The sequence below is a fragment of the Vombatus ursinus genome, unplaced genomic scaffold (genome assembly GCF_900497805.2).
Source record: "Vombatus ursinus unplaced genomic scaffold, bare-nosed wombat genome assembly UNPS02014826.1, whole genome shotgun sequence".
Lineage (NCBI taxonomy): Eukaryota > Metazoa > Chordata > Mammalia > Diprotodontia > Vombatidae > Vombatus > Vombatus ursinus.
In genome coordinates, this window is record NW_020954604.1 from 12,788,557 (window position 1) to 12,814,667 (window position 26,111).

At 44.7% G+C, this 26,111-nt stretch overlaps 1 protein-coding gene across 1 annotated transcript in view; it reads left to right on the top strand.

Moving 5' to 3' along the window:
* The first annotated feature begins 3,726 nt into the window (after positions 1-3,726).
* CUNH6orf132 (chromosome unknown C6orf132 homolog) overlaps positions 3,727-26,111 on the top strand; it is a 46,252-nt gene continuing 23,867 nt past the window's right edge. Inside the window, exons 1-2 of the mRNA XM_027838428.1 lie at positions 3,727-4,080; positions 23,525-23,631. Of these exons, the coding sequence (XP_027694229.1) occupies positions 3,936-4,080; positions 23,525-23,631 (252 nt within the window). The 5' untranslated portion in view covers positions 3,727-3,935. The remainder of the gene's footprint in view (positions 4,081-23,524; positions 23,632-26,111) is intronic.

Consider the following 26,111-nt stretch of genomic DNA (forward strand, 5'->3'; position numbering starts at 1 on the left):
AAATCCCACCAACTCAAAGAAGGCTTCCTGGCCCACTCCAGCCGGCACAAAAATCTGTCCTCTTCTCTGAACTTCTGTTGCATGTGTTGCCTGTGCCCATAGGATCCCAAAGTGTCAGAATGGAAGGGACTTCAGAGATCACACTCCAACCCCCTCATTTTATAGATTTAAAAGCTGAGGGCCTGAAAGAAGAAGTGACTTGTCCACAGCCACGTTGCCAGAAAGTTGCAGAGGACAGTCTTCAAGCAATGTCTTCTGACTCCAAACCCAAGGGCTCTTTACATTATATCCTGAGTGCCTTTCTCATTTTTGGAGAGAGAGAGACAGACAGCGACAGAGACAGATAGATATAGATATATAGACAGATAGCTACAGATACATATAGATAGAGACAGATAGAGACAGACAGATATAGATACAGAAATAGGTAGATAATTAGATATAGATATAGATACATAGATAGACATAGACAGATACATGTAGATATAGATACAAAAATAGTTAGATATAGAAATTAGCTAATTAAACAGTATAGATACATAGATTGACAGATGTAGATAGATACAAATACATAGACAGATATAGAGAAACAGATAGATATAAAGAAATAGGTAGGTATTTAGATAGCTACATAGATAAACAGAGATAGAGAGATAAGACAGGTAGATAGAGATAGAGAGATGGGTGGATAGATGAGAGATGGATATACAATATCGATATATGCAATAATATATAGCCATATGCTATATAGAGAGCTGTTTGGGGAGCCAAGAAGACCTAGCAAGCCCTGTCTTTGCCATACACTGGCTGTGTGACCCTGGGCAAGTCATTTAACCTCTCAGAACTCTAGGAAACTCCCTAAAACTACAAGTTGCAGAGACAGTGTCAATCTGCCTTGGTAGAAAGAGTTCCCTCATCCTGGAGCTCCCTATGTCAATGAAATCATAGGTCCAGTTCCTATCTATCTATTGATCTATTATCTATGTACATAGATTCATACATGTGTACGTATGTGTGTATGTGTAATATCTTGTTCTCTACGATGAGACTGGGCTCCTTTGGGGCAAGAATCTCTTATACTTTAGTCATCACTCACAGTGCTTAGCCATACTGGATACATTTCTATCTCCCAGCTACTCCAAGCCTTTTTTACTGGCTGTCCACCTCTCCTCTGCCTCATAGAATCTCTTGCTTCCTCTAAAAACAGCTCAAGCACCACCTTCTCCCGTAAAGCCCCTCCTGACCCCCAGCTGCCAGAGCCCTCCCCGTCAAAATTTAGCTTGCATTTATTTTGCTTGTAATTTATATATACTTATGTACACTTTGTCTCTCTCCTTCCCCACTAGAATGAAAATTCCTTGAGGGCAGGGTCTGTTTTACCTTTGTCTTTGCATTCCCAGACTAGCACTGTGCTGGCACATAGAAGGCACTTGAATAAATGCTTACTGATTGATTGATAGTGGTTAACAGGCACTTAGTATATTCTTTTCCATTATTAATCAACATGTTTCTTTAGTGTTTTAAAGTTTGAAAACGTTTGTCTCAAACCACTCCTGTGTGAGTAGGTTGTACAAGTATTATTCCATATTACAGATAAGGAAACTTCAAAAGATGAGTGATGTATTCATGGTCACACCAAGGGAATAGGAAGAATGGAGAAAAAATTCGATCAAGCCCTTCCCTCCTCCAACAGCCTGGCTATCAATAGATTGTAAACTCCCTGAGGGCAGGGACTGTCTTTTGCCTCTTTTTTTATCCTCATGGAGAGCCATCTCCATTTCCCTGTTCTGGTCTCCAGTCTCCAAAATCTTTAGTCAGAGCACCAGAGACAGAATATTTTCCCCCTTAGGCAATTGGGGTTAAATGACTTGCCCAGGGTCACACAGCTAGTAAGTGTCAAGTGTTTGGTCTGAGGCTGGATTTGAACTCAGGTCCTCCTGACTCCAGGGCCAGTGCTCTATCCACTGCACCACCTAGCTGCCCCTAGAGACAGAATTTGAACAGAGAATTCCTGGGTATAAGTTCCCTGCTTCCATTCCTCCCCAGTGAAGTGTGTGATTCAGTGACAGAACAGATACTGGACTTTTCCCTGAATTACCCACCTAGCAGCCCCTCTTTCCAGTTCCTTTTTCCTCTAGCTGACTTACAAAGGCCCAGAAATGCTCCAGGCATCCAGATGCTTGTAATTTTGATTTGGCTTTACCAGTGATGGCTCGATAGATTGTGTGGCATGGACCTCGATAAACTAGTGTCCCCCAACCTTTGAGACACCTGTGACCTGATGAGGTCCTGAGATTAACTGCTCTTGTTCCCCATTCTGTAAAGATGCTTGTTGTGCCACCCACTCATGTCCAAAGCCCATATTTAATTAGATAGAGTACCATGTATCGGAAAGAGCAAACAAGTTAAGTCATTAAAGCTTTTATTAAGTGCTTACCATGTGCCAAACACTGTACTAAGCACTGGGAATACAAATACAAGCAGAAAGAAAGTCCTGGCCTTCAAGGGGCTTCTACTCTAATTAGGGAGGACCACACATGAAAGGCAGCAGAAAAGGGGTGGGGATGGGGGGAGAAGGTAGCCATGAGTTAGAGAGAGGAGTGGACCCTGTAGAGGAATGGAAATATGGCTGGCTTGGGATCTTCCCTTGCAATGGGGGGGTCTGGGAGGGTGGAAGCAATCAGAGGAAGGTGTTGAGAGGGGGTAGCATACTTCCAATATGGTGAAGTCCAAGGGAAGAGTGAACTTCCAGGGTGAGGAGGCTTCTATGGCCTTGGAGAGTCAGGAGTGGAGCCCTCCCCAGTTGATATCCTTGTCAAGAGACATAATAAGCCTGACTCCTACCCTGTCCTCCTTGTCTTTCCCTCTGGCTTCCAGGCCCTGGAGCAAACAGGACCCAGAAGAGTGTTATATCCACCTAAGGCAACAGTGCACATTCTGGGACTTGCTCAGGCTTCTGATGGCTTTACCAAAGAAACCTTAGTTTTCTTAGTTTCTTGCATGGTCACAGGAACATATTTAGAGCTGGAAGTGACCTCAGAGGCCATGGAGTCTAACCTCTTCATTTTACAAATGAGACAACTGAGGCACTCAGAGGTTCAGTAACTTATCCAGGGTCACACAGTGTCTGAGCTCCTTAAGTTTCAGCTTATTAAGAGTCCCTGGGACTCGAAGCCCAGCCTTCCCGACCCGAAGTTCAGTGGACTATTTACTAGGCCATGATACTACTTCTAGCTCACACTTGGTAAACATTTGTGGAATGAGATTGAAGGACTGAGAAAAAGGACCTGGGTTTGAAATCTGCCTCTATTGCTTATTATCGGGGACAACTTTGGACAAGTCAAGATGTTCTCTAAGCTCTGCTTCTGTTCTAAATCCTACCTTTGGTCCTATGAACCACCATGAATGCACCTGGGTCTTGTGGGACTTTGAACCCTCTCCTCAATAGGTGTCGGGGCAGTGGGAGAAATCAGGGAACATGACAGAACATGAACTCAGTGGGTCTTTCAAAGACTTGCCAGGGAGGTCCTAGATGGCCATCGAGAGAAGGTTTGCTAGGCAGAGATCCCCAGACTACCTGAGAGCTAGGCCAGCAGAACAATGGCTTGTTGTAGGCAGGAGGCAGGCAGGCAGGAATGTGACCCGGGGAGTTGGGCGGTGGGGCGGCTGCTGTGGCGCGGCGGCTGGGCGGGGCCAGGTAACAGCAACCAGCCCTTCTACCTGTCCAGGTGCCTCTCATTTCCAGAAGTGCTGCGGAGCCCACAACACCTGTATCCCGTTGCAGCCTGTGACGGGGTAAGGACCAGGGACGGGGGCATGGCTTCTTAGAATCTTCCCCGCGGGGACAGGTCGGGGCAGAGTCCATCCAAACTCAGCGGAGCCCCAGCGCAGAGGAGGAGGGAGTCCTCCGCACCCCAACACAGACAGAAGGCAAGATGAAGAAGAACCAGTCGGTGCAAGGGACCTTCAGCAAACTCTTTGGGAAGAAACATACGACTCCCACGACCACCTCCTTATATGCCACCAACCCCCCCTGGATCTTCACCCAGGAGGTCCCCGTAGAGGGGACCAGAAACTTTGGTGAGTCGGTTCTGGAGTTGGGGCCGGAAAGGGGAGAGCTCTGCCAGTGGGTGGGGCCAGGGAATTAAAGGGTCCCTCGAAAGCCCCCGCTGAAGGACTTGGCCCAGTGTCTTCGCTGCCATTCTCCCTGCAGAGATCTGAGAGGCGCATGTGCCCAGAGAGCGCGAGTCTGAGGCTCTCTCCATAGGCTCGGTGCGCTGTAGGGGAGACGTGAGACTCGGAGAAGAGGGTGGACAGGAAAGGGACGCGTTAGAACCTGTGAATTAGGGAGAGAGAGAAACTGCTGGGGAAGGGGGAGGAGAGCTAGAGGACTGATTACTGGGCTGGGCTCTGAGAAGGAGGTGCTGTTAGAATCCTGAGGGGTGTGTGTGTGTATATCGGTGTGTGCATGGAGGGGATCCCAAAGGATCCCAACGCAGGACTTCCTTCCCACTCCCCTGCTTGAGATCCCCACAGTCCTCTTTCTGGAGTGTTTAATTCTTCCCCTATGTTGGTTAAGTAACTTTTTTTTTAGTTCTCACAGTCAGAGGTTTTGTAGCAGGGCCGGTCAGTGGAACCTCCTAACCTCCCCACCCCCTTTGTCTTTCTGATTTGGAAGCGTTTTTTTTTTTTCTGAATCACTTTCCCTCTCCCAGCCTCAGTTCTGTCATCTGTTTTTTAAAAAAAAAAAAGCCTTTTACTAAATGATCTCTAAAGTTCCAACTCAATCAAAGAGAGTACCGAAGAATTCTCTTGACACCCCTGCCTTGCCATTACCCCTCACTTCAAGGCCCTGACCTTGCCATTTGCCCTGCTGTTGCTACATTAGGTCCAGGTTGGTCAGAGGAGCCACAGGGGAGCCAGCTGTTCCAGGGTCACCAGAGCCACTCTCTCTATTCATGCTGCCCCTCCCACTTTGGCATGTTTGGGTTTTCTATCAGTGGAAAAAGTCAATAGAGGTGGGAGTTGACTGCCCTTGGTGCCAGTGCATAGGAAGAAATGACTCACATTTTCACTTATTAATACTTACTTTCCCCCCACTTCCATCCCCATTTAGAGTCATTCTGGGGTCTGGATTTCTCTAATGGTCCGAAGGGACTCTCTTGGAAACAAAGGGGCTTGGATCAAGAGAGGAAATTTGTAGGATCTGGGAAGGTGGGAAAAGTGGTCATAAGATCATAGATTTAGAGCTCTAAGGCCATGTAGTCCACCCCCTCACTCTACAAATGAGAAAACTGAGGCCCAGGAAGTTTTAGTAACTTATCCAAGGTCACCCAGGTCCTCTGACCCTTTCCACTTCACCCCCCTGCTTCACTCCCTGCTTAGCAAGGTCAGAATGGACAGCCATCTAAAAAGGAAGAAATTAGCGGACAGTTCAGCCAAGTCCCAGGGTTTGGGCTGTGTGTCACCTTATCAATCCATCTCACTGCAATTTGCACTTCCTCTAATTTGGGGGAAATGGAAAGTGGAGGGGAAGAAAGTTTGGTTGTGGGCCAGTCACAGATGAGCTTGTGTCCCTGGAAATATAGCAAGGGCAAGCTGAAAGAACCCCACTTGGGGCCCCTGCACTCACTGCACACTGGCTGGTTCTAGTCTCCTGCTTCAGGGATCCTTTATTTACTACTAGTTTATGTCAGTGGCAGTAGAGTTTGCACTAGTGGTGGGGTCGGAAGACCTGAGGAATCTATGATAGTTTAAATAGAGAGAAAAGTTACGTGGACCTGGCCCCTGACATTGAGGTATTTACAAGCACAACCTCCCCGCCCCCTCCCCCACCATGTGAAATACAGAAACAAACTCTGCAAATGTAAAACATACCCCAGATCTTTGCAGTTTATGCAGTCAATGAGCAAAGAGGGCTGGTGAGGAAGGGATGGGGCAGCCATTATGAGGATGAACTCAAAATGAGCATCCCTCATCTGTAAGATGATGGAGTGGGACTGCTTTACCATTTTCCTGACCTTGAGCAAGTCACATGACTTCCCAGGACTCAGTTTCCTCATATGTATCAGGAGGGAATTCCACCAGATCACCTCTGAGTTCCCTTGTCCCTTTAAATCCTATGATCTGAAGCTATGTGTTTGGGGGAGGTAGAGCCCAAGGTCTGTCCTGATACACCCTGTGTGTTCATGTGCCAGGCAGAGCTTGCAGGACCTTCTTGGCTCTTAATTCAGTGGGATTGGGAAGGAAATGGGTATGAAACTTTTTTTTTTCTTTCCGTATCCTCATCTAAGCTCTCTGAGCTCTGAGCTGGGCAAAGCAGAAGGCATAGGTAGGCCGATAGAGATTAGCCAAAGGTAGCAACTGCAGAGGAGGAAAAAGAAGGACACATTTCTGCCTCAGTCTTCCCTAACACTTAGAACCTAGTGAGGGAAGTGGAACCCTGTGGAAGAGGGAACCCTGGATGCAAGAGGTGGCTGGTATCCTTCCTAGGTTTGGGCAGGGCCAGGAGATCATCAGGGCAGCTCCCTCTCCCCAGGGCAGGGCCCAGGCACACAGCTGACTCAGCCCGGGCTCATCCCAGCACAAGTAGGGGTGGAAAATAAAGCGTGCATTGGGTAGTTGGTTCTCCAGGGTTTCCTATGTGCTGACTGAGTTGGAGGTGCTGGGTACTGGTGGGTGTGGCAGCTGGCCCTCCACCCTGTCAAACAGGAATTGGGGTGGGTGGGTATGTATGGCATGGGGGGTTGGGGGGAAGGATTGTGTATATTAAAGCCCAAGTATGAAAAGAATGGACTAGGAGTCGAGTCCTAGATTCTAGTACTGGCTGCTGTTGACTGGCTCTGCGCTTTACTCAATTTTCTCACCTCAAATGGGGCTAATATCTATTCTGACAATCTTCCAGAATTAGAAGAATCATACATTCTCACAATTGACTTGGAAGTACTTTGAAAAGGACTAGAAATTATACAAATGGGATTTTATTTCTACCACTCCTATCTAAAGATTATTTCCAGCATTGTTTGCTCAAGCTTTTCTCAGCTCTTTTTTCCTGTCTTGTTAGACACCAGGGGAAACTGATGCTGAGAGAGATGAAGCAACTCTCTCAAGATCACACAAATAGCTAGAGACTAGACCCCTCAACCCTCTGTCTGTGATATTGCCCCTGGAACCTGGGGTGATGGTGTTTGGCCTATTGGGAGACAGTGGTAATAGAGATGTGGTGGAAAAATCAATTTGGGGAGAAGGTGCTAGGAGCTTGGAATGGATTGGGGAAGTCCTCACTCTCTTAACCCCCCTTAAAATATTCTTAATATTAGAATCCTCTCTTATGGGCATAGTTGCCTAACTATCCCTGGTATGCCCATTCGACCCCTTAACTCTAGGTAAGATCTCCTGTCCTAATGAGTCTTGTGGAAGGAGCACTGTGTTTGGAGTCAGAAGATTCCAGGTGTGAGTCATGACTCCCCACCCTTTACTAGCAGTGTGACCTTGGGCAAATCCTTCAACATCCCTGCATCTCAATTTCCTCATCTGTAAAATGGGGTTAATGTGAATAATACCTTCCCTGTCTACCTCATAGGGCTGTGGTAAGGATAAAATGAGATAATGGATGGGAAAGCACTTTGTGATCATAAAGCACTCTTTAAGCTCTTGTGTTCTTAGTTGTGATTCTTCCTTTTAAGTCAGGCTGCTCCCTTACTTCCTGAAGACCGGAAAGGGAAGTTGTGCTCACCAGAGTCCTCTCCATCCCTTCCATCATCACCCTCCTCCTTGCTCAATAGAGCTATACTGTATGCATGTCAGCCGCCTGGTGGGTGACCACCCACTCTACCCTGACTTTGAGACGGAGAAGCAGCCTTGAGTATCTTTAGAGAGTCCAGAGTATGGGTCTGATTCCTGGTTAACTTGTGTCTGGTAGATGGATGCCCAGGACCCAGAGATAGCATAAGCATTATAGGCTAATGGCTGTAGGGCTGGAAGGGACCTCAGAGGTCATCAAATCCAACCTCCTTAATTTATAGATGAGGGAACTGAGACCCACTGAGGTTAAGTGACTTGCCTAAGGTGACACAGCCATAAAATATCAGAAGGGGGATTTGAGCCCAAAAGCTCTAATTCCAGGGCCAGTGTTCTCTCCTTTATGCCAGACTTAGTCCCGCCCCCACTGTAGGTTTCCTTAATACCTCTCTAATTGGCTTGTACCCCAGAGCCATTTGGCTGAGTGCAGTAGAGAGGAGGCCACCACCCCATAATCTCTGCAGTGTATATCTATCATTATTGTTCTTAATGTTCAGATAATATTTTACACATGCTCTCTCATTTTGGTCCCACGTCAACCTAGTACAGATATTACTATGATAATATTAACAGCAACAATAATAATGGCTAGCATTTATATAGTAATTTCAGGTTTATAGAGCACTTCATATAGGTGATCTCTTCTGATCATCACAATAATCTGTGTGGTAGGTGCTATAATTATCCTCATTTTACAGATAAGTACACTGGAACTGAAAAGTAAAATGACTTGCCCAGTATCGAACAGGATTTGAATTCAGGTCTTCTCAACTCTAAATGCAACATTCCATCCACTGTATCACCTGGCTTCTAGCTTTTGTAGATTAGGAAACGGAGGCTCATAAGACTTTCGGAGGGTTGCACAGCCAGCAAGTAGCAAGCAGATTCCGGGATGGAACAAAAGTTTTTTGCTCTTTCTCCTACATCTTATTAGAGTTGGGGTTCGAAACCATTTTTTTGTGTTGTGGACACCTCTGGCAGTTTAATAAAGCCCATGGACCCTTCAAAATAAAGTTTTTCAACAAATGAAGTACATAGGATTACAAAAGAAACCAATTATATTGAAATACAATTATTAAAAAATATATTTTTAAGTTCATAGCCTCCTGTAATAAAGGATTAAAGAAAACCTCGAAGAGTACTTGGTCTAGGATTCGGTTCTTGTTGGGCCTCTGGAGGTGCATTTTTATAGGTGGAACTAAGCTAATCTTCTCAGCCAAGACCAGGTTGGCACCAGCAGAGAGGTTGACCTGTGACTTTCTTTCTGGGGGTGTGAAGGAGACTTTTGTTTGTGCTCCTGTTTCCTGGAGGTGTTCTGTGGTTTGCCTGGAGCTTTGCACATACATACTCAACATGTCACCCCCTTCCTCCCCCCAGCTCCCCGCTCTGCAGTACATGTATTATATAATTCCTTGTTGTTTTTGTAGCCAATTTACATAATGCTGGCCAAAGAGCCCTAGGTTTCAAGTCTCACAACCAGGGTTCAAATCTTGTTTCAGTACCTTAACTGTCCATGTGACCTTGAGCAAACCATTCCTTAGGACCTCTTAGTCCATCTTTAAAATAAGAGGGTTGAACTAGATCACGGGGTCTTAACCTGAGGTCCACAGATCCCTGAGGGAATCTATGGATAGATTGGGGGGGGGGCAGAGTGAACTTGGAAATTTTATTATTTTAATAACTATTTCAGTATCTTTGGTTTCCCTTGGAATCTTATGTATTTTATTGTATGCATCTAAAAATGTGATTCTAAGAAGGGGTCCATAAGCTTCTCCAGACTTCCAAAGGGATCTTACCCCAACAAGGTCAAGAACTCTCTTGACTAGAAGAACTCTAAGGCCCCTTTCAGTTCTATGATTCTATATTTTCCAGGAAAGGTAGGTTGACTCCCTCCAACCCCACCCCCCAACCGCTCCCCATATACACACTCCATAGCCCCTCTGTGGTTTCCTCCTTTCCATACTATCTCTTACCCATCTATGATCATCTCTCTTCCCTTCTGGTCACATAAGCCCATGGTCCCCTCCTAGCCCAACCAATCTTTCCTTTATATTCTTCTGAGACCACCCCCTTAAGACTCCCCATGCCCTCTAAAGCTCCCTCTGTCCTTGGACTAATCCATCCTCTCTGCTTTTGCTTTTGAGTGAGCTAATCACTGATTACTCAGGAGTCCCTCCGGAAAGGGCTGGAGCTTTTCAACCTCTTGTCCTTCTCACCTGCTAATTACCAAGGAAGGACTTCATTATGGTCAATTACTAGCTGCATCCCTTCCTTCCTCTTGCCACCCTCCACTGGGTAGGCTGTGGCTGCCCCCTGGCTGGCAGGGGCTGTGGATTAGAATAGGACCTGGGATAAACGGGACTGAGGTCACTGGGATTATTCTGGGTTACAACGACAGAATTAAGCCTCTGTCCCTACCTAACTCCCCAGGATCCGATTAGAGGCTTCCCTCCAGCCTGTAGCTCTGGGGTCATTTGGGCTCAGAAGGTCACTGTCTTTGTCCCCAACTCTTTCTCCACACCCAACCCCACCCCCACCCTGTCCTGAAGGCAATTCTGTCTTCTCTGAATATTCAGTTAACCAGCATCTGCTCCATTCCATCCTGCTGAGAAATATTAAGCGCCTACTACGTTCAAGGTACTATCCTAGGTGCTCCGCTTACAAATACAAGAAACAACCCTGTCCTGATAGAGCTTTCATTCTGGTGGTGAGGAGAGAATGAATTAGGCATACAAATAAATATAGGATTAACATGACCCTGGAGTCTATTTGCCCAATAGGATAAGATTTAGTAGGGGGAGGGAGGAGGAAGTAGGAGGTAGGGAAGCTGTGTTTGTTCCTTTAAAAATGAAAAAGGTCAAGGAAGAAAGAGAAACAGGAGGGCAGCTAGGTGGCACAGTAGATAGAGCTCCAAGCCTTGGAGTAAGGAGGACCTGAGTTCAAATCTGTCCTCAGACACATGACACTAGCTGTGTGACTCTGGACAAGTCACTTAACCCCAATTGCCTCACCAAAAAAAAAGGAAACAAGAGCCGAAGAGCCTGCAAATTCTGCCTAGGGACCTCTTGGTGCCCTCGTTCTGCCTGTTTACCTATCCCACCCCACCCCTATCTCCCTGCTTTTTAGAATCCTAGCTGGGGATTTGGTCCCAGGACCACCTCCAGCAAACCTTCCCTGACTGCCCCAGCCCACACTGATGATTCATCCTCTTAGCTCTCAGAGTCTTCATTGTCTGAGCCATTTGTGGAATCACCCGCTCCTAGAATGTCAGAGTTGCCAGGCCCAGAGAAGGAAAGCAACATGCCCAAGCCCACACAGCAAATTCATGGTAGAGCTGGGAACAGAATTCAGTTCTCCAGACTGCCACTGTTCAGTTAGTATTTGTTACATACTACTGTTAGCTAAAACTATTAGCTAGTTTTTAAAGATCCTGAAGAGTTAGGGAATGCCAATAGAATTCACCAACCCACACATTGCCTGACACAGTGCCTTTGCATGTGGTACCTAGTGAATACTAGGTGGATCAGAGTATTTGATCACTCGGAGCCTGGATCTATTAGCCAGCCAGAATGAGACATGAAGGTAGGAGGAAAGGGTCATAGAGACATGCTCCAGCAGTCACCCTGGCTCCATGAGGCTCCAGCCTCATGACTCATTGCTGGGCTTCCTCCTCCTCCTCTTCTTCCTCCTCTCTCTAACTTTCCAGGAATAGGATTTCTTAAGTGGAGTCTGTAGGAAACTCATAAAGAACCACAAACAGCTGGAGTGGTAATGATGCCATTCCAGCTCTTGTTTCTTGCATCTGTCCCTGCCCTTCCCTTTAAGACTGCCTGTCACTTTTCTTCACCAACTGCTACTTGTGAGATGGAGATGGTGCCTGAGTTTGGCCAGTTCCACGACTCCCAGACCCGAGGCAGAAAAAGAGACTTACCCAGGTGGCAGGGCTGAGGATAGGACTCGGGAGTCCTGGCACCTTTGTCAAATAGACCTTGAAGGTGGTCTGTGTAGCTGCCTAGATAGCCCCCTCTAGAATGTAAGCCCCTTTACTGTTGGGACTGGGTTTTTGTGTCTCTCCAGCTCTTAGCACAGGACCTGGTACATAGTAAGCACTTAATAAATGCTTGTTGACTGGGCAGAAGAAATCTGCATTGGTCTGTCATTTACTTCTGTTATTTTATCTCTGTAGTAGCTGAGGGAGTTTGTTCAGGGGATTAGGATCTAGGAGATGGGGTGGGGGTGGGGATGAGGAGAACTGGGGAAGTGAAAATAGACAACTCCTAAACTTAGTCCTGGGGGAGTGGAAGGGAAGGAAGGAAGCAGTGATGAGGGATCTTGGCCCTTGACTCAGGCCACGGATTTTTCCTCTGTTGCTTACCCGGCTTAAAAAGGAATGTGGTGGGTACCCACCTCCTTACTGAGAGGTGAAAGACTCAAAGCCAAATGAGTGCAAAAATGAGATTTGGGGGGAGGGGAGATAACAGCAATTATGTTTGGGGTTTTGGGGTTTTTTTTTGCTTTTACTATAAATATTTAGAGCAAGAGTTTTGTTTTTCTTCCTTTTTCAATTGGGGGGAATTGGAGATGAGAGGAAAAGAAGGCGGATTTTTGCTAATTTAAAAAAATAAATTTTTTTTAAAAGGGAATACAGTATAGTAATAAGAGTGCTGAACCAGGAGTCAGAAGAACTGGGTCTGGATCCCAATTTCAGCATTTATTCTCTGTTTTACTTTGGGAAAGTCATTTGTGCTTCAAGTTCATTTGAAAAATAGGATTAATCATAATGGTACTGTCAACCTCACTGGACTGTTTGTAAAGAGAGCACTTTATAAATTTTAAAAAGCTATGTAAATATATTAGTGTGGTTATCATTATCATTAATCAAGAATTCTACTAGGGCAGCAGTGGGTAGCCTACTGGTCCTGGAGTCAGGAGGACCTGAGTTCAAATGTGGCCTCAGACACTTACTAGTGGTGTGACCTTGAGCAAGTCACTGGTTAAGTGACTCCCCCAAAAAAAAATAATGAATTCTGTTTTCACTCAAAGGAGATAGCTGACCAAGGCAGCTAGTTGGCACAGGGGATAGAGCTCTGGACCTAGATTCAGGAAGACCTGAGTCCAAATCCAACTTCAGACACTAGCTGAGTGACTCTGGGCAAGCCACTTAACCTCTCTTTGCCTCAGTTGTCTCAACTATAAAATGGGAATAATAACAGCACCTACCTCACAGCATTGTTGTAAGGATCAAATGAGATAATATTTGTAATTCACTTAGCATGCCTGGCATATAGTAGATGTTTAATAAATCCTGTTCCTTTCCCTTTCCCTTACCTTTTCCCGAGGAGCCTGTGGGGTTGGGTGTCTCATATCAGTTTCCATACTGTGTCCCACACAAAGATCTGGAGTTTTTACCCAAGTCTCTGGGAGAACAATGTTGTAGAGTTCTCTGTGTGATCTGAGCCCTTCAGGGTTTGGGAATAGGCCAAACAGCTGTCCCCAAGTCTTCATGTGACTCCTGCCAGCTAAGCCCCTCGGATTCTGACTCTGACACAGCTTTCTCACCTTTGATAGGGGTAAGAGTGCTCCCATGTCTGGGTTTTCCATTCATTGCAGATTTCCTCCCTCCTTATTCCCTATGCGTTATTTGAAGGGCATTCCAGATTAAGATAGTGACTGCTGATGTCAGACCCTCATCCTCCCTATCCTAACTTAGACTCAAAGGCAGCTTTCAGCGTGAGGAAGAGGAAAGAAGACAGGGGAGAGTTTAATTTGGTTTTCTTTTTAAGGATACTAGTAACTTTCACAGTACTGTACTTTTAAGAGAAATTCAATAAAATCTATGGCAGGATCTCAGGAGGCCGTGAAAAGGAGGGAAGGGCAGGACTGGGAATGAGGAGTGGCTAGGAGGGCTTTGGAGCAATCCAATACAAGCATTTCCCTCTTCTTCTTTCTTCTTCTTCTTCTTCTTCTTCTTCTCTTTCTCCTTCTTCTTATCAGGGTGAAGTGACTTGCCCAGGATCACACAGCTAGTAAGTGTCAAGTGTCTCAGGCTAGATTTGAACTCAGGTCCTCCTGACTCCAGGGCCAGTGTTCTATCCACTGTGCCACCCAGCAGCCCCCAATACAAGTATTTCATAAGTGTCTACTATGTGCCAGGCTCAGTGCTGAGGATACCTAGAATAAATGATAAAGTCCCTGCCCTTGAGGAACTTACATCCTATAGGAAGCTTGTTTTCTATCCTGGATTTCTCATAAGTGAGCAGGGCCCAAGAGGATCACCCTTCCCATTCCTCTGCCTCTAGAGGACACAGAGACTTCACTTAGCTTGCTTAGTCAATGATTTGAAGAGTTTCCTTCCAGAAACTGATTCAAAGTAGGGTCTGGAGTGCTGCCCCTGGGCCTGCCTAATGAAGGGCATGCAAATGTCTAGAATTGAACATCTGTCCCTGCTCCCCATGAATCCTTGTTTTGCATGCAGCTTGACTGACCTACTTCTAACCTAGGATGAACCCTCCTGGAAGGGAGGTGTCACTAGGGGTAAGTGAGGAGAATTGGGCAACAGAGATCTCACCCTTCAGATCCAGTATATCACTGGATCCACGTTAATTCAGAGTGAGCTCCATAAACACTCATTAAGCACCTTCTCTGAACAAGGGGCAGCCAGAGATAACAGGACATAAAAAATAGATAAATAAATACAATCTAATTTGAGGAGGTGAAGAGCATGAAACTTGGAGAACAGGGGTTGAGGGGGGTTTTATTGGTAACCAGTTAGTACGCCAGAGTTGCTGAGGGATGGCTCTGCCTTCCCTTACAATAAGGGGTTGCTAACTTTAGATGGGAAAAAAATTACCTCTTTATTTCAAAATAGATTCCTTTGTAATCCTATACTTTAGACATTTAAAAACTTTATTCAGAGAAGGAGTCTACAGGCTTCACCAGAGTGTCAAAGGGCAAGGCTAAGAACACCCACCTTATAGCAATGAGGAAATGATATTCTTAGAAATCCTCTCCCTGTAGTGTCAATAGCATCATTCTCTCGACTCCACCACATTTTGAACCTTAAAGTCATGGGATCTTACAGGTCATTTTGGCCTAAGCCCCTTATTTTATCCAGAAGGAATTCTGGGCCCAGAGAGGGGAATAACTTACTTGTCTAAGACCACACAGCAAATTAGCAGCAGAAGTGGGACTCCATCCTAGGTCTCCTGATTCCTAGGTCAATGTCACTTCTGCTATATAGGATCATAGGCTTAAAAATGCAAAGGACTTCAGAATTTACCTAATCCTGTACCCTAATTTTGCATAAGGGGAAACTGAGTCCCAGAGAGGTTTAGGGACTTGGACAAGATCACATGGGTAGTCAGAGGCAGGATTTGGTAGGAATGGAGTTCCAAGGGCCTTCTTCCCAAATCCTGTGACAGGACCAGATTCTTTAGCACCACAGCATTGATTTGAAGCCAACAACCCTGACCAGGGCCCCTTCTAAAGATGAGCAGCAGCCCATCTGTCTCAGGTTCTCGGGACTCTAATTTGCAATCTGATGTGAAGCCACAAATGCAGCTGTCCCTCATTTTCATACAAAAGGCACATTCCTGGAAAGTCCTGCATTAATTGAATATTTGGGAATTCCACACTAGCATGTAGTCGGCTTTCAATAAATACACACTGAATTGGATCATGCAATTATAGGATTTAGAGCTGGAACAGATTGTACAAATCATCTAATCCACCAACCCCTCCCCCCCAGTTTTAGGGGCAGGAAATAGCTGAGCCAGGATTTGAACCCCGGTGTTCTGACTCCAAATCCATTGCTTTCCACTTGAATCGAAGTATAAAACAAACCTTCTTTTCAGTGCACTAGAGGAACTTAAAAGGAATCCTATCCTAAAGTCTTTATTTTTGGGGGTAAAAAAAGTGAACTTAATTTTTATCTTTTTGAATTCTGGATTTTTCAGAGATGGAGTTTGCTTTAAATAGTGTGTGTATATATGTATGTATGTATGTATGTATGCGTATACATATATACATATACATATACATGCATTTTTACCATTTAGAAAATTAAAATGGGGTGGGGAGGAAGATCACTTACTGCATTAATTGAGAGGCCCTAATCAAGAATGGAACTTGTCCCCTCTAAAGGTTTACCAGGCAAACCTGTAAGTAGGAATTCTGCAATTTAGTGTGTCTCAAGGACCATCCAGAGCCCATTTTTGGAGTCAGGTGGCGGCCTGCTGGCTCAGACCCTCTCCGAGTAGCTCATCAGTCACTTACTTGTCCTTTGTTCCTCTGTTCCTTTGTCTTTGGCCTCCAGGGACTGACTTGGCTGCTCTCTTTCTAGGGGCCACTCTCTGTTACTCCTCTGTTTTGTTTTGTTTTGTTTTGTTTGCCTCTCCTGACTCTCAGCTTCTACTCCTGGTTCTTCCACTAACCAGCTCTGTGACTTTGGGCAAATCACTCCCCTTTCTGGGCTCTATTTTCTACATCAGCAAAAGAGGACATTAGACAGCTGGGTGGCACAGTGGATAGAGTGCCAGGCGTGGAGTCAGGAAGACTCATCTTCCCATGTGACCCCGGGCAAACCACTTGACCCTGTTTGCCTTAGTTTCCTCATCTGTCAAAGGTGCTGGAGAAGGAAATGGCAAACCACTTCCTTGCCAAGAAAACTCCACAAGGGGTCACAAAGAGTCAAATACAACTGAAATGGCTGAAAAAGATGGAGTTAAACTAGATGATTGTCAATATGCCTCCCATCTATAAAAATCCTATGATTTTCAGAAGTAGGTCTATTTTGGAATAGATAGATAACACCTAATATCTACCTTTTTTCTTTTGTCTCTGAAACAAGTCCATTGGTTTTTAGAAGTATTCTAAGAATTTTTACTGCTAGTAGTTTCAGGGAAGCACATGGCATAAAATTTACAAAAAAAGGAAAAGTCTGAGTTTCAAAATCTCACAAGTAAAGTTGTCCCTGGTGCTCCTTAGAATGCAAATGGAGCTAGGATTGTTTTTATCTTCTCTTCTAGCCTCTTCTTTCCCCTCACAATCAAGCTCTTTTTTCTTTTTTTGGGCTAGGCAATGGGGTTAAGTGACTTGCCCAGGGTCACACAGCTAGCAAGTGTTCTGTGTCTGAGGCCAGATTTGAACTCAGGTCCTCCCGAATCCAGGGCCAGTGCTCTATCCACTGTACCACCTAACTGCCCATACCAAGCTCTTTTAAGATCATAGCATTTCTGAATAAGAAGGGATCTTAGAAATCATCCCAGTGTTGAGTATTTCAAAACCTGTGGCTCCTGCTATTCTCTCTCTCTTTAAACAAATTCCTATCCTCAGTCACCACCCCTATCTTTTCCCCATTCCCACCCCACCTTGCTGAACTCACCAATACATATACAGTTATCCCTTTCACATCGAGACTTTCCCCATCATGGTTTCAATATATCTCAGGTTGGCATATGAAATTAAATAGTAATTTTTGGGGAGTTTTGTAGAAGCCACAGACGACATGCAAAGGCCAGCAGATAACACAGAAAAAGTTTGGAAACTCAGAAATGCATAAAAATATGTATAGTATTATATAATATCAACGTATTTTATCCTTTAATACCATAATAATTCAGACTTCTTCTCTGGTACAAAGGGAAGGACAAAAATTTTTACGCAGATTTTTCAGATCCTGGGGGCGCGGCACCCCTAGTGCCAGGATGTGGAAGGAACTGTAGGCCACTGTCATATCAAGACCTTTTAGGGAAACTAAAGGCAGCAAAGGAGCATACATTTAAGATCTTAGAGACCATCTAGTCTAATCCCTTCATTTACAGATGAAGGATACAGAAGAAGAAGCCCAGAGAGGCAAAGTAACTTGACCAAGATTGCTTAGCTAATAAACAAATGCAGTAGAATTTGAATCCAGTTTCTCTGACTCCAAATCCAGTACTCTTTGGGTGCAAAAAATCAGAAACTCTAATCTATTTTAATCTCAATTACATTCCTAGTTCATGTTGGGAAAGTGATCTTAGGTTATTGTTACCTGATGTCAGTCTCTGAAATTGTTGTTGTTTGTCAAAGAGGACCATGACTTCAGGGAAGTGATGCCATGATATGCGACTGAATTGGATTTAAGTGAGGCAGGGCTGTGCAAAGCCACCACCCTCACTTTTTCCTCTGGAGCCATCTGGGCTCAGAGGCAAGATATGGATCAAGACGACTGGAGATGGCCTGGGATGCAGTGGGACACCTTGGCTTTTTAAGCGAAGGTCTTTAACAGGTCTCACTTTGACTGAGGCAACACCCAATCAGTGATTAAGGCTAGGTCAGAAATGAGGCGGAGACCTCTTTACCTAGTCAAAAAAAAAAAATCAATCTGGGAGGGGAAGACCCTCAGGGTTTCTGACCAAAAGAGAAACAGTTGCTATTTACATTCATTCTGAGGCATTCAAGACCCAAACAATGACCAAGTGGAGCTTGGCCTTGGGACCTATAGTTGGCCAATCTATGAGAGCCAGAGTGATTTGAGTTTAAGGCCTGGTCCTTAAGAAAGAAATCTAGCCCATAAGCCCCAAGATATCTTTCTAGGTTTCTGCTGTCAAAATTTACATTCCTTTGGGCAGAACAAGCTGCAGGTAAAGGTTTGATACCCTAAGTGGACTGAGCGAAGGGGAGGGAAAGAAGAAAGGAAAGAAAGAAGGAAAGGAGGGAGAGAGAGAGAGAGAGAGAGAGAGAGAGAGAGAGAGAGAGAGAGAGGGAGAGAGGGAGAGAGAGGAGAGAGAGGAGAGAAAGCTAGCTCTGTTGCCCAATTGGCAAGTTCTAGTTGGGTCCCCAGTGGAGCAGCTTCTACTACTTATAGAGGTTGTTGTTTGTCCTTCATTCTCAAAAAGTACCAAGACATCAGGGAGTTGATGCCATGGCATGCACCTGAATTGGATTTAAGCGAGGGAAGGCTGTGCAAGATCACCAGCCCCATTTTCTCCTCCACAGCCATCCAGGTTCAGTGGCAAGATACAGATCAGGACAACTGGAGATGGCCCTCTTCGCTGAAATAAGTCTCTGTAGGGAGATTATTTTCATCCTGGGCTCTGGGTGAGGTAAAGAAAGCCCTGAACTTGAGTTCCTCAGTAAATCTAACCTGGGGAAGTGTCCACACTACCAAGCTGAGAACCCTGGTGGTGTGGGGCCTACCTGGGGGTGAGCATAGAAAGACATCCAGAACTGTCCCTGAACTAAGAGTTTTTAACTTGGCCTGTCCAGATATGTTTCATGTGCTTCCCTGCAGGGTCAACTTCCCACAGCTTATAGAATCCAGTCCAAAGACTCTAGCAGCTCAAATCCCTTCACAATCTGGCTCCAATCAGTTTCTCCAGATTGGGCTCTTATGTTCAAGCTGGGCCAGTCTCCTTCTTATGCTCCTAATACTCTTGGTACTTTCCTAGCTTCATCCCTGGATACTTTCGTTTCTGGGACCCTCTTTTCTTCCCTCCTATCTACCTTTGCAAATCCTCCCATTCTTCAAGACCCAGCTCACATCCTATGTTTTCCATAAAGACCAATTAGTCTAGTCCACAGTAATTAATAAGATTATGGTCCTTTGAGATGGAAAGCATCTTAGTGATGATCTAGTCCAAAGCCTTCATTTGACAGGCAAGCCTTCTTTCAACAAGTATTTATGGAATGCCTCCTATGTGTAAGGCAGTGCTCTAGGCACTGGGGAGGGAGGAGAAAGATAAAGATGAAAAAGATAACTGGATTATAAACTACAGAATTGGGGCTGTGTTTTGCCTTTGTTTCCACTTATACATAATAGCTGCTTAATAAGTATTTTTAAGATTCTTTGTTGATAGAGATATAGTTACTGATTTCAAGAAGCTTGAATAGAAAGGCAGTATGGTATAATAAGGGATAAGATCCTCCCTAATCAAGTCCCTTTACCTCTGTAGTCCTTGGTTTTGTCATTTATAAAATGAGGGGGCTGGATTTGATGGTTTCCTGGGTCCTTTGGGGGGATTGGCAACTAGGTGGCACAGTGGAGTCAGGAAAACTTATCTTCCCAAGTTCAAATCTGGCCTCAGATACTTATTAGCTGTGTGACTTTGGGCAAGTCACTTAATCCTGTTGGCCTCAGTTTCCTCATCTGTAAAATGAGCTGGAAAAAGAAATGGCAAACCTCTCCAGTTATCTCTGCTAAGAAAACCTCAAATGGGGCATAAAGAGTTAGACATAACTGTAAAACAGCGCAACAAGGTCCTTTCCAGGTGTAATTCTATGAGTAGCTTGACCTTGACTTCAAGGAGTAGGAGTGGCTCTCTCCCTTCTCAGAGCTTCCTAGAGCATTCATTGTTCTACTTCCTGAGGTCTTAGAATGGACAACCTGGTTATGTTTTCCTGGGGATCTCCTCTCCCTAGCTAGCTTGAGGGCACGGATGATGGTTTCTATTTCTTAGCATCTATACCATCCTTTGTATTTATCCGACCCTAGATATATGCAGTGTGCACCTTCCTGTCTATAAAATGAGGGTAAAAGACTTGCCAAGAGCTATAGAGTTAGTAGCTGAGTTGGGACTAGAATCCAGGCATCCAGAGACCTTCATCTGGGAAGTCCCCCCTCAGGATGATACTCTGGACTTGATGGTGAAGTGCAGAAAACATTGGATTGTGACCTGGGTTGTGGCTATGCATTTGTCCTGTAATTCTTCCATTAAACTTATTTTTAAAAATAAAATTTTTTGATGTATTTTGGTCACCATAGTTTCCCTTATTATTCTCTCCATCTCTTCCCAGAGAATAATCCTACATAACAAACAGCATTTTTCTAGAGACAAAAAAAAAAGAAAGAAAGAAAAAAAAGGGGTGGTGGTGGTGAAGGTACTTCATGTACAAGAAAACAAAGTAGAGTGTGACAAAAGGGAAAAAAAAGATCCAGAAAAAGTGGTCTAGGAAAATTTGAGACCTAAGTGAGCTGGTAGGAGCCAAGGGAGGGAAAAGGTAGCATGAGGGAAGCCTTCATCCTAAGAGAAGGTCAACATTAAAGGAAGAGAAGAATTCTGAAAAGTGAAGATGAGAGTGTGTTCCAGGCCCTAGCGTGATGGTAAATGTTTTAACATCTGGCTCTCCCTACCAAAAAGAAAATTGTATGCAGGAAACACTTTAAGTTTAATCCAAATTATTAACATTTATCCATCACTTTCTTAAGTCTAAACAATCAACAAAACAGTAAATCAAGCTATGATTTCTAGCATTTGCTGGTTTCACCGGTATAAATGCTCACACTGAAAATTTAACAATCAGCTCTCCCGAGCCAGCTTGAACTGGCCCCAGCACACCCCTCGTTCCAAGTATTGGTAGGCTGCTTGCACAGAGAATTTTCCTGATAGGAAAATCTAGATTAACTAGAATACTTAAGAAATAGGCTGTACTGAGCAGTTGAATTTTCTCCATTACTGGGAATTAAGCCACTTGTTTCTACCCTTGTTGAAAATTTTGCTAGTGCGTGTGTGTGTGTGTGTGTGTGTGTGTGTGTGTGTGTGTGTGGTCTACTTTTCACGATGCTAGGGCTAGCAAAAGAAATTTTTCTTTGGTGACCTTGAATCTCTCAGAGACTCTGGGACACCATTTTGAGACAACAGAAAGGGCCCTGGGAGGGATTTCAGTCTCAGTTCTGCTCCTTGATTATGTGACCTTAAGCAAGTGCCTCTGAGCCTCAGTCTCTAGGCTTGCCAATAGTGGGAAGGTGGTCATTAGCATCATTATAGTATAGGAAGGGTAGGACTTTGGGATACTAATACTTAGTATTATACTAATACTTAGTAATATCTGTATTGAAGACAAACACATTTGCATGAAAGTTGAGGGTTGGATTCTAAGTGGGGCAGGACCTGGGAGGCCAGAAAGGTGGACAGGGATCTCATCTAATCAATCCCAGCTAGAAATTCAAGCACCTGAGAAAAAAAACCCTTCTTGTTTTTCTCTCTTTAGGAGATAAGCTTTAGCTGGGAAGCTGGGCTGGGTGTTTAGCTTTGCCCTCTGAAGGGTGTTTGCAGGCTTGAGAGGGAAGACCAGATAGAGAGAATCTAGTCCAGGAAGGACAGACAAGTTATGAGTTTCGTTAGGCTATAAAATCCCTAACAGTTGAATTGCAGGAGACCTAGGGCAACTGGCCTGGCTCTATTGGGAACAGAGTGCTCAGGGGTTTTGTCCCAGGCAAGGAGGGTAGATGACAATCAGAGAGCAGGCTTCTTTCCTCATGTTGGTCTTTCACCCAGCTAGCCCTATGGCACAAGGCATTACTGCCACTCCTTTGCTGATCTCCTGCCTTCTTCTTCCTCTGCTGCACATCCCATCCTAAGCCCTTCCTGGGGGTTGGACAGTCAGGGATTATCGACCATCAGCCTCTGAGGGACAGGCTGCCCTCCCTACCAGCATGACCCAACCAGGGCAAAGGGTTCCCATCACCACCACCACCCTACCCCACCACCAACAACTGAATTTGGCCCAGGGCCAGAATTTCCCATTAAAGCTCTGGCTCTGACTTCATAATTCCCTGTCTCACCTATTAATCTAGGCCATCCATCCATCAGGGAATGGAGGAGTATTATTGTGTGGTAAGAAATAATGAGGATGAGGAATTCAGAGAAACAACTTGTATGAACTGAAATGGAGCCAGGATGACTTTGTACACAATGAATACAATGATGTTAATGAAAAGACTGCTAAAAGGAAGCTGAGCTCTAAGGAGCTAGAGAAAAATGAATGCGACATACCTCCCTCTTCTTAGCAGAGATCTAGAGTGTTCTCGGTATCTGGTATTTTTGTTTAATTGTTTTTCCTGGTTACAAAGGAAAGTTCAATGTGTGTAAAGTGTTGGGGGTGGGAAGAGGGAGTGCTCATGGTACACACAGAAGAATTTTACACCTGGGTTTGCTTCCTCTGACACTGTATGACCCTGGGCAAGCTGTTTAACCTATCTCAGCCTCAAGTCTGGTTACAGTAGATATCAAGAACCCGAAAGGGGGCCTGGGGCTGGGGGCGGGTGGGATTGGCTCCAACTCTGGAATTCAAGCACCTGAGTTCAAATCTTGTCTCTGCTATTTACTACCTTTGTGGCTTTGAGCAGATCACTTCTCTGAGCCTCAGTTTCCTCATCTGTAAAATGAGGGGATTGAACTAGATGAGCTCTGAGTTCCCTTCCTGTTCTATATCCTACTGTGTACAGCCAGACACTATGCCTAGGCAGTACGAAAAGAAATACAAAACATAGACAGTCCTTTCCTTCCAGGATTCAGATCTTGCCATTGACTCACTATATGAATATTGAAAAATGGGAATAACCATAGCACCTCCTGTGTAGGGTGGTTGTGAGTGTGAGATAGTGCACGTAAAACCCTTTGTAAAGAAAGGTTTAAGTTCTGTATTTGAGTTGTTATTATTAAAAACAAAAAACATCAATGAGACATTTTTAATGTTTAAAGAAAAAAGCAACTGGGTCAGGCCAACTTCACCCAACCCTACGGATTCATTTAAACAGCGTGGTATGCACGTCTATCCTCCTTCTCTTACCCTCTCAAGCCTCTATGTAACACGAGATAATATTGTCTGAATCAAATCAGGAGCTACCCCAGGACTCTTATTCCCCAGGAAGGATTTGGAAACCTAGTGGGTTCATATCAGGAGGGAGTGACCAGAAGTCTTTGATCTTCTAGCTCATCGTCTCCCTCTCCTTTATCTCCTCTAGATGGAATTCAATATGGAGACAATCACTTTAATACAGTGAGTGAGTCAGGAACTGCCACCCTCAAGCCTCGGCCAAGAGTCCGCCCCCTATTAACCTTCTTACCCCTGGTGAGTATGGAGTTCCAGCCTGTTGGAGTGTGGGCTGGCAGAGGGAGGCACCAGGCCTGCCGGCCTGAGGCTGAGGGGGTGGGAGCCACGTGGCTGCCATGGTAGGCCCCTCCTCCCCTTGACTCATGTGAGGTCATCTTTGTCCTTGGTGCCATTACCAGAGAAGGACAGCAGTCACTAACCATCAAGAAGTAGGCAACTTGCTATCTGGACTTCTGGGTGAAGTCAGGTCAAGTCGACAAAACATTTGTTAAGCACCTACTATGTGCTGGATGGCAAAGTGAATAGAATGCTGGGCCTGGAGTCAGGAAGACTTATCTTCTTGAGTTCAAATCTGACCTCAGGCATTTACTATCTGTGTGACCCTGGGCAAGTCACTTTACCCTGTTTGCTTTCATTCCTCATTTGTAAAATGAGCTGGAGAAGGAAATGGTAAACCACTCCAGTATCTCTGCCAAGAAAACCCCAAATGGGGTCACGAAGAGTCAGACGTGACTGAAAAATGAAAACAACAACCAAAATAAAATGTGCCAGGCACTGGGCTAAGCTCCAAGCACACAAAGAAAGGCAAAAACAAAGCAAAACAAAAATCCCATGGTGTTGAGACAAGTGCTAGGGGGTCAGGATGGAGGGAGAGTTTGAGATGTCCACAGGAAATGGGGATAGATAGTGGGAACCGTGAGCACCATGATAGAAAACAGATATTTTGTGAGCTTGGGTTTACATTAAATCAATCACTTCTAGAGACTATGAAAGGCTTTCTTATTTTGTTTTTCGTTCTTTCAATATATTTGAAAGATGCACTTTACCCTTATTCCTTCACTGCTGCACTCCAGCCAAAAACAGTCACCACTAGATAATATCTATTTTAATTTTCAGCTGAAGTCCTACCTCTTCTGTCTTGAATTTTTCCATATATATATCTACATCTATATAGATATGTATGTAGATATATAGATATATAGATATCTATAGATCTTATCTCCCCATGTATTATATATGTATAAATAAACATATACATATATGTGTGTATATATGTATATATACATATATATACATACACACTCTTCAGTTCTTGGAGAGCAGGAACTATGCCTTTTTTTTTTTTTTTTTTACCCCCTGGGCACATTAGATTAATGCATTTTGGATGATTGTCAATCAGTAAGCATTTAAGTACCTAACGTGTGCCAAGCACTGTACTAAGAGCTAGGGATTCAAAGAGGCAAAAGACAGTCCCTGCCCTTAAGGAGCTCACGATCTAACAAGGGAAACGACATGCAAAAAAAAATGTACAAACAAGCTATGTACAGGATAAATAAGAAATAATCAACAGAGGGATGGCACTAGAATTAAGAGAGATTGGGATAGGTTTCCTGTAAAAGGTGGGATTTTTAGCTGGGAAATGAAGGAAGCCAGAGAAGCCATGAAGAGATGAAGAGAGAAAGCAGCCCAAGCAAGGGGGGCAGCCAGAGAAATTGCTCAGAGCTAGAGAAGAAGCCTGGATTGTGAAGGCATTTGGATTTTTGGTGGCAAGGAGAAGTGATTTGGAGAATTGATTTTTGCATCCCTGATGGTGGTGGGGGTCACTTCCCAGGGTGGGTGAGGTCCTACTAGATACGTTGACTACTAGTATTGATCCTGAAAGACTTGGGAGAGAGCTGATTCCTGCCTTCCCAGCTCAACCATCCATTTGGGTTTAACCCAAGTCAGTGGTTGTATGTAGTTGATGGGTGACTCACTCTTGTGAGGCTATAGACAGAACTCCCAGAAGAGAGTAGTGCTTAACCTAGTTTGCAGGTCAAGTTTAGAGTCCTAAAGCGCTGACTCCTTACTGGAAAAAATGCTTCTTTATGGCTGTGCCCATTGTTGGGAGACTGAATCCTCCTTAAGGATAGGGGTACCATGAGCAAATTCTACTGTGCACCCTTCCAACATTCTCCTCCCAAATTTTTGCCCAGGTAACAAATCTGATCACTACACTATACATCAAGGGCCCTTTTGAAGGGTCACAAAGAAGACGGGAAGGAAAAGAGGAAACGGGGTGTTGGAGCACTGGCTTTGGAGTCAAAGGATCTGAGTTCAAATCCTGCCTCTGACAAGACCTGTAGGATATTGGGAAACTCAGCCTCCCTGAGGCATAGTTTCGCCATCTGTAAAAATGACAGAATTAGATTAGAGGGCCTCTGAAGTGCCTTCTGCCTCTGGATCTATGATTCTGTGTGTAACATAGGCGGCATGTTCACTGTCAGCCCCAATCTCATAGTGATAAAGGAAGTATATGGGATGACTATATATAAACCTCAGGTTGTTGTTTTTTTTTTCCTAAGCAACTTGTGAGAGCATCTCTTTCTTCCTTTTGTGACTCCCTACTCAGCTATGTGGTCCCCTAAGCAGTGAAAACCCATCATCTCTTTCCCTGTCCATAGATCCAGCATACGCTAAGAACACTTCTGCTGTCTGGGTTACAGAGGGGCCCTGGG